This window comes from Ananas comosus, linkage group 10 (genome assembly GCF_001540865.1).
Source record: "Ananas comosus cultivar F153 linkage group 10, ASM154086v1, whole genome shotgun sequence".
Lineage (NCBI taxonomy): Eukaryota > Viridiplantae > Streptophyta > Magnoliopsida > Poales > Bromeliaceae > Ananas > Ananas comosus.
The window spans coordinates 1,611,890-1,625,046 of NC_033630.1; the positions used below are offsets into that span (position 1 = coordinate 1,611,890).

At 36.1% G+C, this 13,157-nt stretch overlaps 1 protein-coding gene across 1 annotated transcript; it reads right to left on the minus strand.

Moving 5' to 3' along the window:
• LOC109716659 (LRR receptor-like serine/threonine-protein kinase ERL1) lies at positions 3,470-6,402 on the minus strand. Its single transcript, XM_020242196.1, has one exon. The coding sequence runs from the start codon at positions 6,373-6,375 to the stop codon at positions 3,859-3,861; it is 2,517 nt and encodes an 838-aa protein (XP_020097785.1). The 5' UTR covers positions 6,376-6,402; the 3' UTR covers positions 3,470-3,858.

The following is a 13,157-nucleotide window of genomic DNA, read 5'->3' on the forward strand; positions in this document are numbered from 1 at the left end:
TATCTTGCTATTAATTGTATGCTTGAGAATATATACAGAATATTTTTAAAGTAAAAAATTATTATTCATATAAAATTTTAATTTTAGTTATATATGATTGGATAGTTTAATCCAATATTTATCTATATATATAATTTATTTATTTTTGACTGCATAAATGAAAATAAATATATATGGAGATTGAAGGCGGAAGAAAAGACACGTGAGACTAAAAAGATTAGATATTCAACTCATAAATTTTTTTTTTCATATTATAATACTATATTTTATATAATTATTTTATACTTTGAACTATTAGACATAATTTTGTATCAAATTATAAATAATGTTCTATACAAATTAAACTATTGATCGTATGATGTTGAGAATTACAAGCGGCTCGTTTAGGGCTCGAGCTCGTTTAGGGCTCGAGCTCGCTCGACTCGAAATTAGGCTCGCTCGAGCTCGGCTCGAATTAATTTCAATCCAAGCTTGAACTTAAATTTAGGCTCGAAATTAATTTCAAGCCGAATTTGAGCCGAGATAAGCTCGCTCGAGCTCGGCTCGTTTCCACCCCTAGCTCTAAGTAGATCAACCATTTGGACAAATTAAACTAATGAGATCCATGCCACTCGATCGTCACTGAGGTCGTTTGGTTAGAATTAATTACAAATATAGTGTAATTACAGATGCATGCAGTTAAAAGGCAGTAGTTGCAATTATATGTATTCTGTTTGGTTGGATATAGTAGAAAGTGCTGTAACTATAAACAATTTGGTTGGTTGCATACAGTTCAGAAATAATTTTTAAACAAAAGGTTACTCTCTCCAACTGCCGCAGTTGGAACTAACGCCAATTTGGATATAGTTTCAACTATTGCAGTTGGTTCTCCTCTTGTAGTTTCTATTATCGCAGTTGAAGTTAAATATATCGAATCCAATGCTAAATTTGAATTTACATATAATTACAACTGCAGTGCAGTTGCAATTACATACAACAAAATAGTTCTTTAAATAAATTAAAATAAATTATAAGTTAGTGGATTTATTACTTAAAATATGTGCAAATTTAACCTACCATGCATACAAGATTATTTATATATATATTTTTTTGTCTTGATGAATTTGTTGAAAACAAATAGAAATATTATCACGCTTTGTAGTCGAATAATTCGTTATTTGTAAATATCAATCTTCTTATGCTTCATTTGGAATTGTGGGGAGATTGCGTTACGAGCAGTGAGAAAGTACGTTGTAAAGATACCCTGTTTGTTTCCGTACGTAATATTGCGTTCGGCATATCGTGATGAGTCGGTTACGATATATTTTCTGTGGTCCCATCGGAGAACGTAGAAACATATCTCTATATATTTTTTCCTCAACTCCATTTTATCTAATAGCGTTAGATAGGTCTCAGTACCAAACTAAGCCTTAATCTCGGTTGGTGGCATAATTTGGCAGTTAGTGTACCTGATATTGATTTAAAACTTAATTACTGGAAATCCAATTTTCATTTGTTGCCAAGTAAAATAATATGAGGTAACGTAATCAGGATGAATAATGCTTATATATATATATATTTTTCTTCCCATTTGGTCCAATTGTAGAGGATTTGGAGTTGTCGTCTAAGTGAAGACAAATAATAATTAATACTTTATTACAAGTTAAGGAATCCATTAATGGCTCGGATCCCGGTCTAATTATAAAGCAAAGATTGGAGTACTGTGACCGTATAATAATGTTCGTGGGATTAAAGTACAATGGCATCAAATAAGAAGCTGTTTGGGAGACATGATGTGCAAGTGTAATTACATATATATATATATATATATATATATATATATATATATATACACACACATGAATTACGACTTACGCTTCTATCTGCACAAAGTCGCACTTCAAAATCATATAGAAAGTCAAAGATTTATCTCAGTGGATCATACGATAGTTGGCAGATCTATGAGTTCCTGCACCTCTATCGAACGATCAAAGATAGGACTTTGCAGAAAATCTCGGGTTCTGCTCGAAATTCATGAATACCAAACGCACCAGAACTCCATGGAAAACAGTCATTTCTCTTATAAATAACCTCTTATAAAATAGAAGAGTTTAGGACAAGCTTTTATAAAAATTGATAAGTTCGATTTAATTGGAAACGGCTCAGAATCTTTTTCTTTTTTTTTTCTTTTTTTTTTGAGAGATAGGTAGGACGCTATCCGTTTCGTTTATTTCATTTAGATATAAACTTAGCTGAAAATGTGAATTAACTAGCATTCGAACTTGAGTCTCGGATACCAACCATCAAGTCCTTTGCCACTTGCTCTAAGGATGGTCGATAAACGGCTCAGAATCAATCTTAATAAGAATTGGGTTATTCAAGCCAAGGGCCTTGGGAGCGACAAGGCTGATTGGGTCAGCCCGGTTTGGGCTTAATTTGGGCCAATCCAAAATTGTTGTTCAATTTTGCCTTATTGAGCACCTATCTATATAGGGTTTATTGTAGGCGTAGCTGTTGCGCGCAATGAGAAAGTTATGATTCTGTCAAAATTAGATATATTCATTTCTATATACTTTAGCCCTAACTCCTTTTGAGCCAATAGCAATACCCCGCCCTCACTGTATTAAATCAATAAGTGGCAATCAAATTGACACTAGTAAATCAATTAGTTGATTAAGAATAGAAATAGTAGTCCCGAACAACATTGAGAATATCTGCTGGCCGTCTTTAGTGCAAAATGGAAAATGACTTGAAGGAGTGATTCAGCGAGACATCGAGAATCTCGCCTCTAAGCAGATATTTGCAGGCTGGTTAATATCCGAAATTTTAAATTTGAATTTTAGTTGTTTCACAATTTCAGCTCAGTTCATTTTTTTAAAAGAAAATGAACAAAGTCAGAACATGCTATGATCCCCCCTCTCTCTCTCTCTCTCTCTCTCTCTCTCAAATTTTTTTAAAAAAAAAAACATTGAGAAGATCCACTATCTAGTCATTGCCGGGATTTTGAACTTCCAAATTGAAAGAAACCAAATTGTTGGTTTTAACCATATTTGAAATCAAAGCAAATTGAACAGTGCAAGAAATCAATGAACCGGCCCAAAATGCTTAAGCCCGCGTTACAAACTCCCCCTGTTTAGACCCTGACGTCCTCGTCGGGTCCAAACCAGATCGCAGACAAACAGACCAGGACCATTACCAGGAGATGTGAGATTCTAAAGGTGGCTCCTACGGGTTCAAGAGGTGGCTCCCACCAAACCCGTTGGTGTAGCACTTTGTCCCGCATAGTGCTTAGTTCTCACACTTTCGGCTGGTATTCGGCTCTGATACCAATTGCAACGACCCGACCCGCTAGCAATAATAACTCGTTGGGTCCAAACCACCGGCCCAAAATGCTTAAGCCCAGTTATTATTACTAGCGTGTAGGCCTCATATAAACTGATCGGAATCAGTATCCCATCCGATGTGGGACTATTGGGGGCGTTACAATCAAAATAAAATCTGTAAAAACATTTTCATTGAAGTTGGGTTTGCTCCATCTCTTCTGTTGAATCTTTTGTCCTGAATTTTATCAAATCTCCGCAGGTAGTATCATAATTATAATGATTGTAGAGTAACTACAATTACATGACATTTGGAAATGTATAGAGTCTTTAGTTTTTACATGAAAAGACACACTTTTGGAATATACAAATTTCGAATTAAACTAATCAAAAAATGAGTTGACCTTATTTTACAACTCTGTTTCGACCAATAAGATTTGTCAAAATAAAATCTCCAAGAAAGCTAAACAAAAGCAAAGAATTACAATACATGTGCCTTAAATACTAGTACTAAATAAATAAATGCAACAAAGAACAAATCAATTTTGATAAGGTATGTTCATTTTGTTCTACTCAGTCTAGCAATTCTCCTCACTGCTGTAATGAACAACCATTCAGACACTTGATCAATCGTTTCGAAATAAGCAATTCTCCAAGCCCTTTGAAATAATAGGACGCACCATAATCCCCAAAACCCAGCTACAAATCCTAAACATATACCAAACCAAATCCATATAAACTCGGATTCATTATCATCCTCTTTAGTCTCACTAAGATTGTTTCCATCCTCAGGGCAATTCTTATTAGTTTGATCCCCGCAAAGGTAAGCGTTTCCAATGTAAATAGAGGGGTCGTCAAGAGTGTCGAATTGATTTCCGCGAGGAATCCTTCCTGACAAATTGTTATACGACACATTCAAATGACTCAGATACGTCAACCCGGATAGGCTCTGGGGGATATCCCCCGAGAGCTCGTTGTACGAGAGGTCGAGAGATTCCAAAGATCGCATATCGCCTATTCTCCTCGGAATCCTTCCTTGTAAATGATTGCTGGACAAGTTTAAACTCTGCAGCTCCTGAAGCACTCCGATTTCGCCCGGTATCTTTCCACTCAAACTGTTGCCTGAAAGATCCATAACCTTCACAAGGTTAAGGTTGCTCGAATATTCGAGGACTTGCCCCTTTATAACTACTGCCAAGTCATTTGTGTAGTCCAGCCCCTGGCATTTCGGCCTGTAAAATAAAACCACTCTGATAGTTTGCGCCGTGTGAGTGGATAGCATGGCAGAGAAGTTGCCGAAGGAATTCGGTATCGATCCTGTCAAATTGTTTCTTGCCAGGTCCAACACTTGGAGGTTTCTGAGCTGAGCAAGTTCGGGGGGAACATAACCGATAAAGCTGTTCGACCGTAGCCGGAGATACACTAGATGTCGTAAGCTTTCTCCGATCCATGTGGGTACTCTCCCCGTGAACTTATTCTCGCCGAGGTCGAGAAAAACTAAATTAGAGCAATGCTGCAAACTCGTAGGAAATTCTCCGTCTAGGCTATTATTGTTCAAATGCAACGATTCGAGCGAGTTTTGTGAGCCGAAGGAGCCTGGAATTTCTCCAGAGAGGTTGTTACTCGACAAATCCAAATAATCCAATTGCGACTTCCACCGACAATCAGGGAGTTTTCCTGATAAATGGTTATTTGACAGATCAAGATACTCCAAAGAACTAAGCTCACATATGTATGAAGGGATGCTGCCAGTAATCAGATTTTGCGAAAGTAGCAAGAAACGCAAATTCGGCGTATCCAACGTCTGCGGAAATGGTCCTGAAAAGTAATTTTCAGACAGATCTAGCGCTTGAATTCGAGGCGGAGGAGGAGGTATCTGGCCTTCAAATCGGTTCGACCTCAAGTTTACATAAATCAAAGGCAAGGTTCGAAAAGAACTTGGCAACTTGCCGCTAATGCGGTTGGACGAAAGATCAAGTTCCGAAATGGACAGGTTCCAGAACCACGAAGGCAAAGCGTCGGCGATACTCGTGTTGGCCAAACCCAAGTATTCGATCCGAGTTTGCGATTGGAGCCATTCTGGGAACTTGGGTCCGAGTTGACAAGAGTGTGCTGCGAAGGAAGTTAACTGAAAAGGCGGAACCCAGTCGGAGCTAACCGACATCGTAAGCGAGTTCAACGATAGGAACAACGTATCCAAGCGCACTAAATCTACGAAATGAGCTTCCGAAATAACACCATCAAAGCAATTGTATGAAAGAGCTAAAAATGTCAAATTCGAGAGATTCCCGATCCATTTAGGCACTTTACCGGCGATCGAATTGTTCCTAAGGTTGAGTGACGTGAGATTCGTCATCTGCGCCAACCAAGTGGACAAGTTTCCGCGCAGCTGATTATCTGACAGATGTAGAACCTGTAGCTCATTCCAAGAGCACCGAAACTTCGCAATCAAGTCGACAATATCTCCTCCTAGACCGAGGCCGCTTAAGTCGAGATATTTCAAATTGCAGAGCTCTCTAGCCGGTGTCGAAGTGACGGTCGACGAAAATTCATCATTTCTAAGACCACCAAATCCAGAGTACTGAAGATCAACACTTGAAAGGTTCTTGAGGCTTTGCTCCATCCAATTCGGTTGCTGAGGAGGTATCGGGCCACCGAGGCATGCCGAAGAGAGGTTAAGATACTCCAAACTAGGAAACGAGCCGATCAAGTCGAGAACGGGGAAACCGAAGAATGCGTTGCAGCTGAGGTCAAGGTAAGATAAGTTAGTTAGGAGCAGCAAAGATGGATCGATCTCACCGCGCAGAGTTTCGTCGGTTGAGCATCGGTTGCTGAGGTTGAGCTTCACGACGTGACCGGTTGTATGATCACAACCGACTCCTCTCCAACTACAGCAGTCTCGGCCTTCCCACGAAGATAAGAGATTGTATGAATCATTGATCTTGGCCTTGACGGCGAGGAGCGCCGCCCTCTCGACTTCTTTGCACCCGCTTGCGCCGCCGGTTTGGATGCATGAGAGGCAAACCACAAGACATGCTACCAAATTTTGCATGGAAAATGTTCCTCCACAAGCCATCTTAATTTGATCTTCTTGGAGAATTAACACAGGGGATATGCAAACATATATTTGAGCTAGAATGATTGCAAATTATAATATGTATAAAAAAGTTAGGGGCCATATATATACATATTTACTGAGTGGAATCTTGGTCATGGTCCACGGCACGTTACAAATTGTTGGCTGCTATGCCCGGTGTCCGGAAATTACCGCCTGCACCGGGTGTATAGTACATGTTATATAGTACTGTCACCCAAAAAATACTACGATAACAGGCTTCAAATTTAAAATCTACGGATTAAAAATTACCAATTTTGAATATCATTTTCTTATGAATCAAACAATGCGTGTTAATTAATTCCTACTACTACTTAATGCCTGGGTAACAGATTTTAAAAACTTGTGTGTGTTTTTTTTTTCCGTTGGCCTTAAGATATTGTAGAATATGTTGATTTTAATTTTTTTTTTTTTTGGTATATTTTTTAAACTTAAGGGGGTGTATATTGGGATCAATATGATGGCATGCACCATTTCTTGCACTTGGATGTGGTTGGTCAATAAAAGCAGGTAGTATTTGAGGAGACTTTTCAAACTTTTTTGGGGAAGGATGTGGCTCAATGGAGGTAGGAAATCAACCGCATAACAACCCTATTACATCACATAATTGACAAACTAATGCCACTAGGGGAAAAAAAAAAAAAAGTACAACCACATCTGCTATAGCCATTTTGAAACAAAGCCTCCAACTTCTATTTCTTCGGTAGCGCCATTTAAAATTTCCAAGTTAATTAATTTGTAAAATTGATTTGGGCGTTCGTCAAAAGTTTTCTTCATCACCATGGCGAGAATTTAGCTTCTTTGCCGCCTTCACCCGTGGGGCATGAGCTTTGCATCTGCAGTAGGTCTGTTTTGGCAGCAGAAGCTTTCAGCACAAGTTTTTTCGATGGCGATTGCCGTTATAATTTTACAACATAAAAGAAAAAATTTTTGAAAGCAGCTTGAAACTTATGGGCCTTCTAAGAATAATGTGCCACCAAACTAAGCCTAAGAAGCAGAGCCCACGAACACATGCTGTAGCCTCACCCAGTTGGGCCTCATGGGCCGTGTTGGGGGGTGGGCCCGAAGAGTCCATCAAATGGTCCAACATGGCCCACAAATCCCAAGTTGGGCCGCTAGCCGTTTGATGGACTCAAATGTGGGGCTGAGAAAGCACAACTCATGGTTATTGCTCATAACTTGGCTCTGTACGCATATTTTTTTGGGGTAAGTGAAAGGCACGAGTTTGATTTTTGTTCTTTGAAGGATCTTGACGTTTATAATTTAGTTAGATAGTATATTTTGCTTACGAAATGATTTATCTTATTTTGAATTTGAAGGCCAAATATGTTATTCTATTCTATCCATTTGATCATTTGGCGTGTAAAACATGAGCGCTCGGCTTACTAGTAAACAAAACATTCCACAGCAACAGATAATATGAGACGGGTCAATTTGGATCGGGCTCGATCTAACTCGCCTTTCGGAGTAATTATCGGGCCATAATGGGTTACAAACTGTTCATAAAATGACCTTTCAATAGCCCAACTCTGCCCATTTGAAACCCTAAAAATTCTTACAGGTTTCCATGGGCTATACCTTTACGCTTAATTAAGATAAGGGAGAATCTAAGATATCATAAAGTAATCAAATCTCAATTATTAATTAACACGGTTCTCCTCTTCTCTCCACACACGTGCACCCGTGAACATGTGGAGATTAGGTTAAAAGAGATTAATTAATTAGCGCACAATGTACGAGGATTAATTTGGACACAAAAAAAGGTAACCCACCATGTTCTTTTTCGTTTGGTTTAGAGCCATGCACGTGCAACCATGTTCAAGAACAGAAACTATACATGCTTAGCAAGCAAGGCTTAATCCACAAACATGGATTAAACAAATAATAAAGGAATAAAATGCAGTTCAACCCCTAGATATATCCTAATTTCAACATATATATATACATATAACTCCAAAATAAGATGTATTTTATTCTTTGAACGACACAGTACGTTATTGCACTTGAAAAAGCCGGCGTTGCTGATAGAACTTGATCAATAACTGTTATATTACTTAGAACAATGAAATACTATTTTTTTTAATCATGTCGAATGTTATGTGTAAATTGCGAAATATTTTATAACGGTAAACTGCATTTTAGCCAAAATGAAAACTTAACACAAACGTGATAAGGCTTGCGACGCAGACAACCCTACACATGATCTGCTCCCCTTTCTACTTTAATGAAAGCTTAATCTCCAGAGATCTCTAATGTTAATTAGATATGATCATATGGGGATCTTGACATTCCATTTGTAGCCTCCTTTTATAAGTTTGAAAGCTTTGTTTTTATTTAATGAGAAATTCCATCTTTGCTTGCATTCCAATCCATGTAGTTAATTAGTCGTTGGTCTCGCCTACGTCTTAGTTCTTATCCAAAACCAATTTATCATGAGCCACACTTCTTTTTGGTTTTGTGGGACATATCCTTTTGTCCCTACACAATCTATTTCTCCCTCTAGCTAGAAAATATCACCTGCACTCGATTCATTTTATACTTTAAGAAACAATCTAGATCACGCAATAATAAGAATATATATATATATATATATATATTGAAATATTATATGTGCACAAATGCATCGATGCAAAAAAAATAAATAATCCGACATAGGGTTCCAAATTAATCACCTGTACAGGTACTATATATATATATATATATATTTAAGGTCATGTCCCACCACTTTGTCCCAGGGACCAGCTCCTGAATAATCAATAAATAAACAGAATAATTTTCTACAATGGATAGGAATATGGGATATATCTATCAACTTGAATAACTTGCACTTTTCGGGGTTATTTTTTATGGCTTCTCGTTTGCCTTTTCTTCTCTTTTTTTTTTATTTTCCCCCCCCCCTCCTTTTGTTTGCTATATAAGGAGCTTGCGTGATAATTAATTGATAGAAAGTATGAAAAGATATTAATAAATACGAGTATGTATAAAAACTTAATTACAATTAGTACTGTATCATTTTCTATCAAAACAATCATGTAATATAAGGTTCTAAACACCTCTTTTCGTTCTACAAGTACACCATGTCTATTATTCCATTCACTTGATATTTTTTATACATGTGAGTAGATATATACATAAATCAATCCTGAATGTTTTCATATTTAAGATAAGATGCACCTTTAAATATAGAGCCCACCACACAAATTGTACAAGTGAACATGGATTACTTATTCCATTATCTTTTTTCTTTTACTTAATCCATTTAATTAAGAGAAAGAACTTGACCACTTGTGGTAAGGAAATGGTCACGTTCTTTTCTGAAAAAGGAAAAAGAAATAAAGAAACTAGTAAGAAATATATATCTCTCTTCGAATTAAGGAAAATTGTCTTGCTTGTGGGCAAATTAACTGTAATTATCTCAACCAAAAATTCATTTTCTATTCAAATAAAGGATTTGCTTCAAAATCAAGGAATAAAGATATTAAATACAATTAATAGAAATTAGAGGCCTTAATTCTTAAGAGGTCACTTACCTGAAAGCATGGCATTCACATAGGTTAGTTTAAGGGACAACATGCTATTATTAAAAAAACCCACTAATCTTTGTATTTGCACTCAAATTTGCGGCCATATGTGCAATAAATTAGTTTTTTAATTCAATGCGGATAAGGTTAATGAGGACCCTTAATTAGATCTAGTCAAACCCTAATGGCGAGGGCTTCATGCCTAGGACAAGCTTGTCGCATTCAGAGATATAATAATAATAATAATAATAATAATAATAATAATAATTTCCTCGCTAGCGATACAACATATATCCTGAACATACAATTAAATTTCCGAAAATAAAAGATGTTTATATGCATATTTGTATGTCAAATTTGTGTTTATATTTAACATGCCAACTATTTGTAGATAAACCAGCCTCTTTGTATTAATTAGTAAGGGTTTAAACTTTTAAAATTCATATGAGAAAAGGGATGTGATTAATTAAGTATCTTTTAAGGGATATAAAAACTTTGTTAGTTCGGTGATACGGCATTGCATTAGGATAAGTTTTAGTAGTATAGGGCATATTCCAATGATTATATGTGTACTGTTGTAGCACAGTGTGTGTGTGTATATATATATATAGGCTGGGGCTACTATACTCTTATGAGTATAGACCTCCTTATGCTCATAATTTTTTAACCGTTGAATGATGGGATGTGTGATTAGAATGATGGTGGTTCCCACTTAAAATGATAGGGATTGAGTGGGTAGTTGGTTAAATAGTATGATCTAACGGATGAAAATGATTAATGAAATAAATTTAAGAGCCGAAAACTTATGAGTATAAGGGAGCCAATATTCATAAGAGTATAGTAGCCAGACTCTCTATATATATAGAGCTAGCCTCCTATACTATCTATAGTACTGGAGCTTCGGTACTATAATCTCGTTTTTTATCTTAGGTTGTTCAAATCAACGATCCACACCGTTAAAACTGATTTAGGGTATTTAAAGTTTTTAAAAATAAAATTTTATATTTTTTCGATATAGTTTACTTTATGATTAAACTATTTCAAAATTGTCAATTTTCAATGGCTCTATGGCGAGTTTGGAGTTTAACGGTGTAGAAAAATCTAAATTTCTTCAAATTTTGATAGAAAATACTTTAAACTATCTAGATTAAGGTTAACATTCTTCATCTTGAATTTAAAAGCTCTATGCTCAAATTTTAAAGATTATTCAATTTTCACCATCCATTTTGACATAATTTATTTACTAAGTAAACGATGTCAAAAAAAATTAAAATTTTATTCCTAAAAACTTCATATACCTTAGATCATATTTAACGGTGTGGATCGTTAATTTGAACATCTTAAGATCGAAAACAAGACTATAGTATCGGAGCTCCGATACTATAGATAGTATAGTAGTCTAATTATATATATATATATATTGTTTAACTAACCTTTAATGAAACAATTTTGGTCTAACAATAAATAAAAATGATTAAATAGATAGTGGTTAGATGGTGGGTCATATGTGTTTTCATATTTAAGTAATCGACGAAATGATGGCCCAGTTGATAGGTTAGGAATGATTCAATAAAATGAACCCAGGGCCACTTTCAATTTTGCGGGCTATAATTTTTGTTAAAAAAAAAAAGAAAATTGGGGAATAATTCATTTAGTTTTAAAAAAAAAGAAATATGCTAGAGGAAAACTAAAAATAAGAAGCAAATTTAGAGCTTGATTTTTGTACCAAGTGTCCTTCCTACTGGAGCTCAGACTATATATTCTCTTCTATTTTCATATTTTATACTATGAATTCTAGTAGTTTGATATCTATACAGAAAGATAATTCTATGAGAACATTAACGGTTGCTACATAAAGTGACATAAATCAACTAAAAACTGGTATACCTAAAATATATATCATTTAAGAAATATATATCATTTAAGATATAGTATTTTCATTTGATATAGAGAGGAAAAGAAGAAAAAAAATGTAGCACTTGGCTTCAATGAAGAAGCTTGAAGCTCGGGAGTAAACGAAAACCAACCCACGCAGATCACATTGCGAAGGGACGGTTCATTTAACGACAATTAATGGTACTATTTTGATCTTGATCCCAAACGAAGTAAATTTCACAGCATCTCAGGTACACGCACTTGTACCCTTTTTGACCGCGGTGTCAGATTTTATACTATGCATAGTACCCATATCCATGTTTATATATACGGTTCTAATTCATCACAAATTTGCGAGCCACAAATGTAGCTCTAAATATTTTGCAACAGTGATTTTGCGCGAAGCAGAGAGTTCTGGAAGAGTTTGGAATGCACAATATCTCGGTGTCCAGCTAACTCCAGCAAATCAGGAATAGCAGAAAAACCAAAATTAAGCAGTATTCCGATGTTCAAATCTTGAGATTTAGATGGCTCTACTACAGATTACGGTGTTGGTAGATATGTTAAAATATTGTGAATATATATATATATATATAGAGAGAGAGAGAGAGTCTTGCTACTATACTCTTATGAGTACGATCGTTCTCGTTCTCATAAGTTGTTTGTTTTCGATGATAGGGCTTTCGAAACGACGATCCACACTATTAAACGTTATCTAGAGCATTTAAAACGTCTAGAAATCAAATTTTATAATTTTTTGACATCATTTACCTTACGATCAAAAGCTCAAAAAATTGACAATTTTTAACAACCGGTATAAAATATTTGCTAGTTTAACGGTGTAAAAGAATCAGAATAGATTGAAGTTTTGATAGAAAATTCTATTCACTACCTAAATAAAGATCAATAACTCCGATCTTAATTGAAGGATCTGATCATCCATTTTTATGATGTCGTTCGATTTTGACCATTCATTTTATACCTGCTTGATTGACTTTATAATGATTTCGAAAAATTACGAAATTTATTATCTAAAAGTTTCAAATTAGGGATGCAAATGGATCCGGGTTGGTGGAGCTCCGCCCCGATCCGCTCCGAATGGAGTGATAAGTGGGAACAAAAAATATAAAAAAATATAACCCGCCCCGAATCCGCCCCGATCCGCTAAGTAAATGGAGCGGGAGGTGAGAGACTCTTTTCTTCCTTCAATCCGCCCCGATCCGTCAAAAATTCGGCTCCCGTCCTGATCCGCCCCAAATGGAGTGGTAAGTGGGAGCCAAAAATAAAATAAAAAGTAACCCGCCCCGAATCCGCCCCGCCCCGATAAGAAATGGAGCGGGAGGTGGG

Bases quoted from the DNA above. Each gene is read 5' to 3' on its own strand.
- LOC109716659 (XM_020242196.1), bottom strand. From the start codon at position 6,375: ATGGCTTGTGGAGGAACATTTTCCATGCAAAATTTGGTAGCATGTCTT.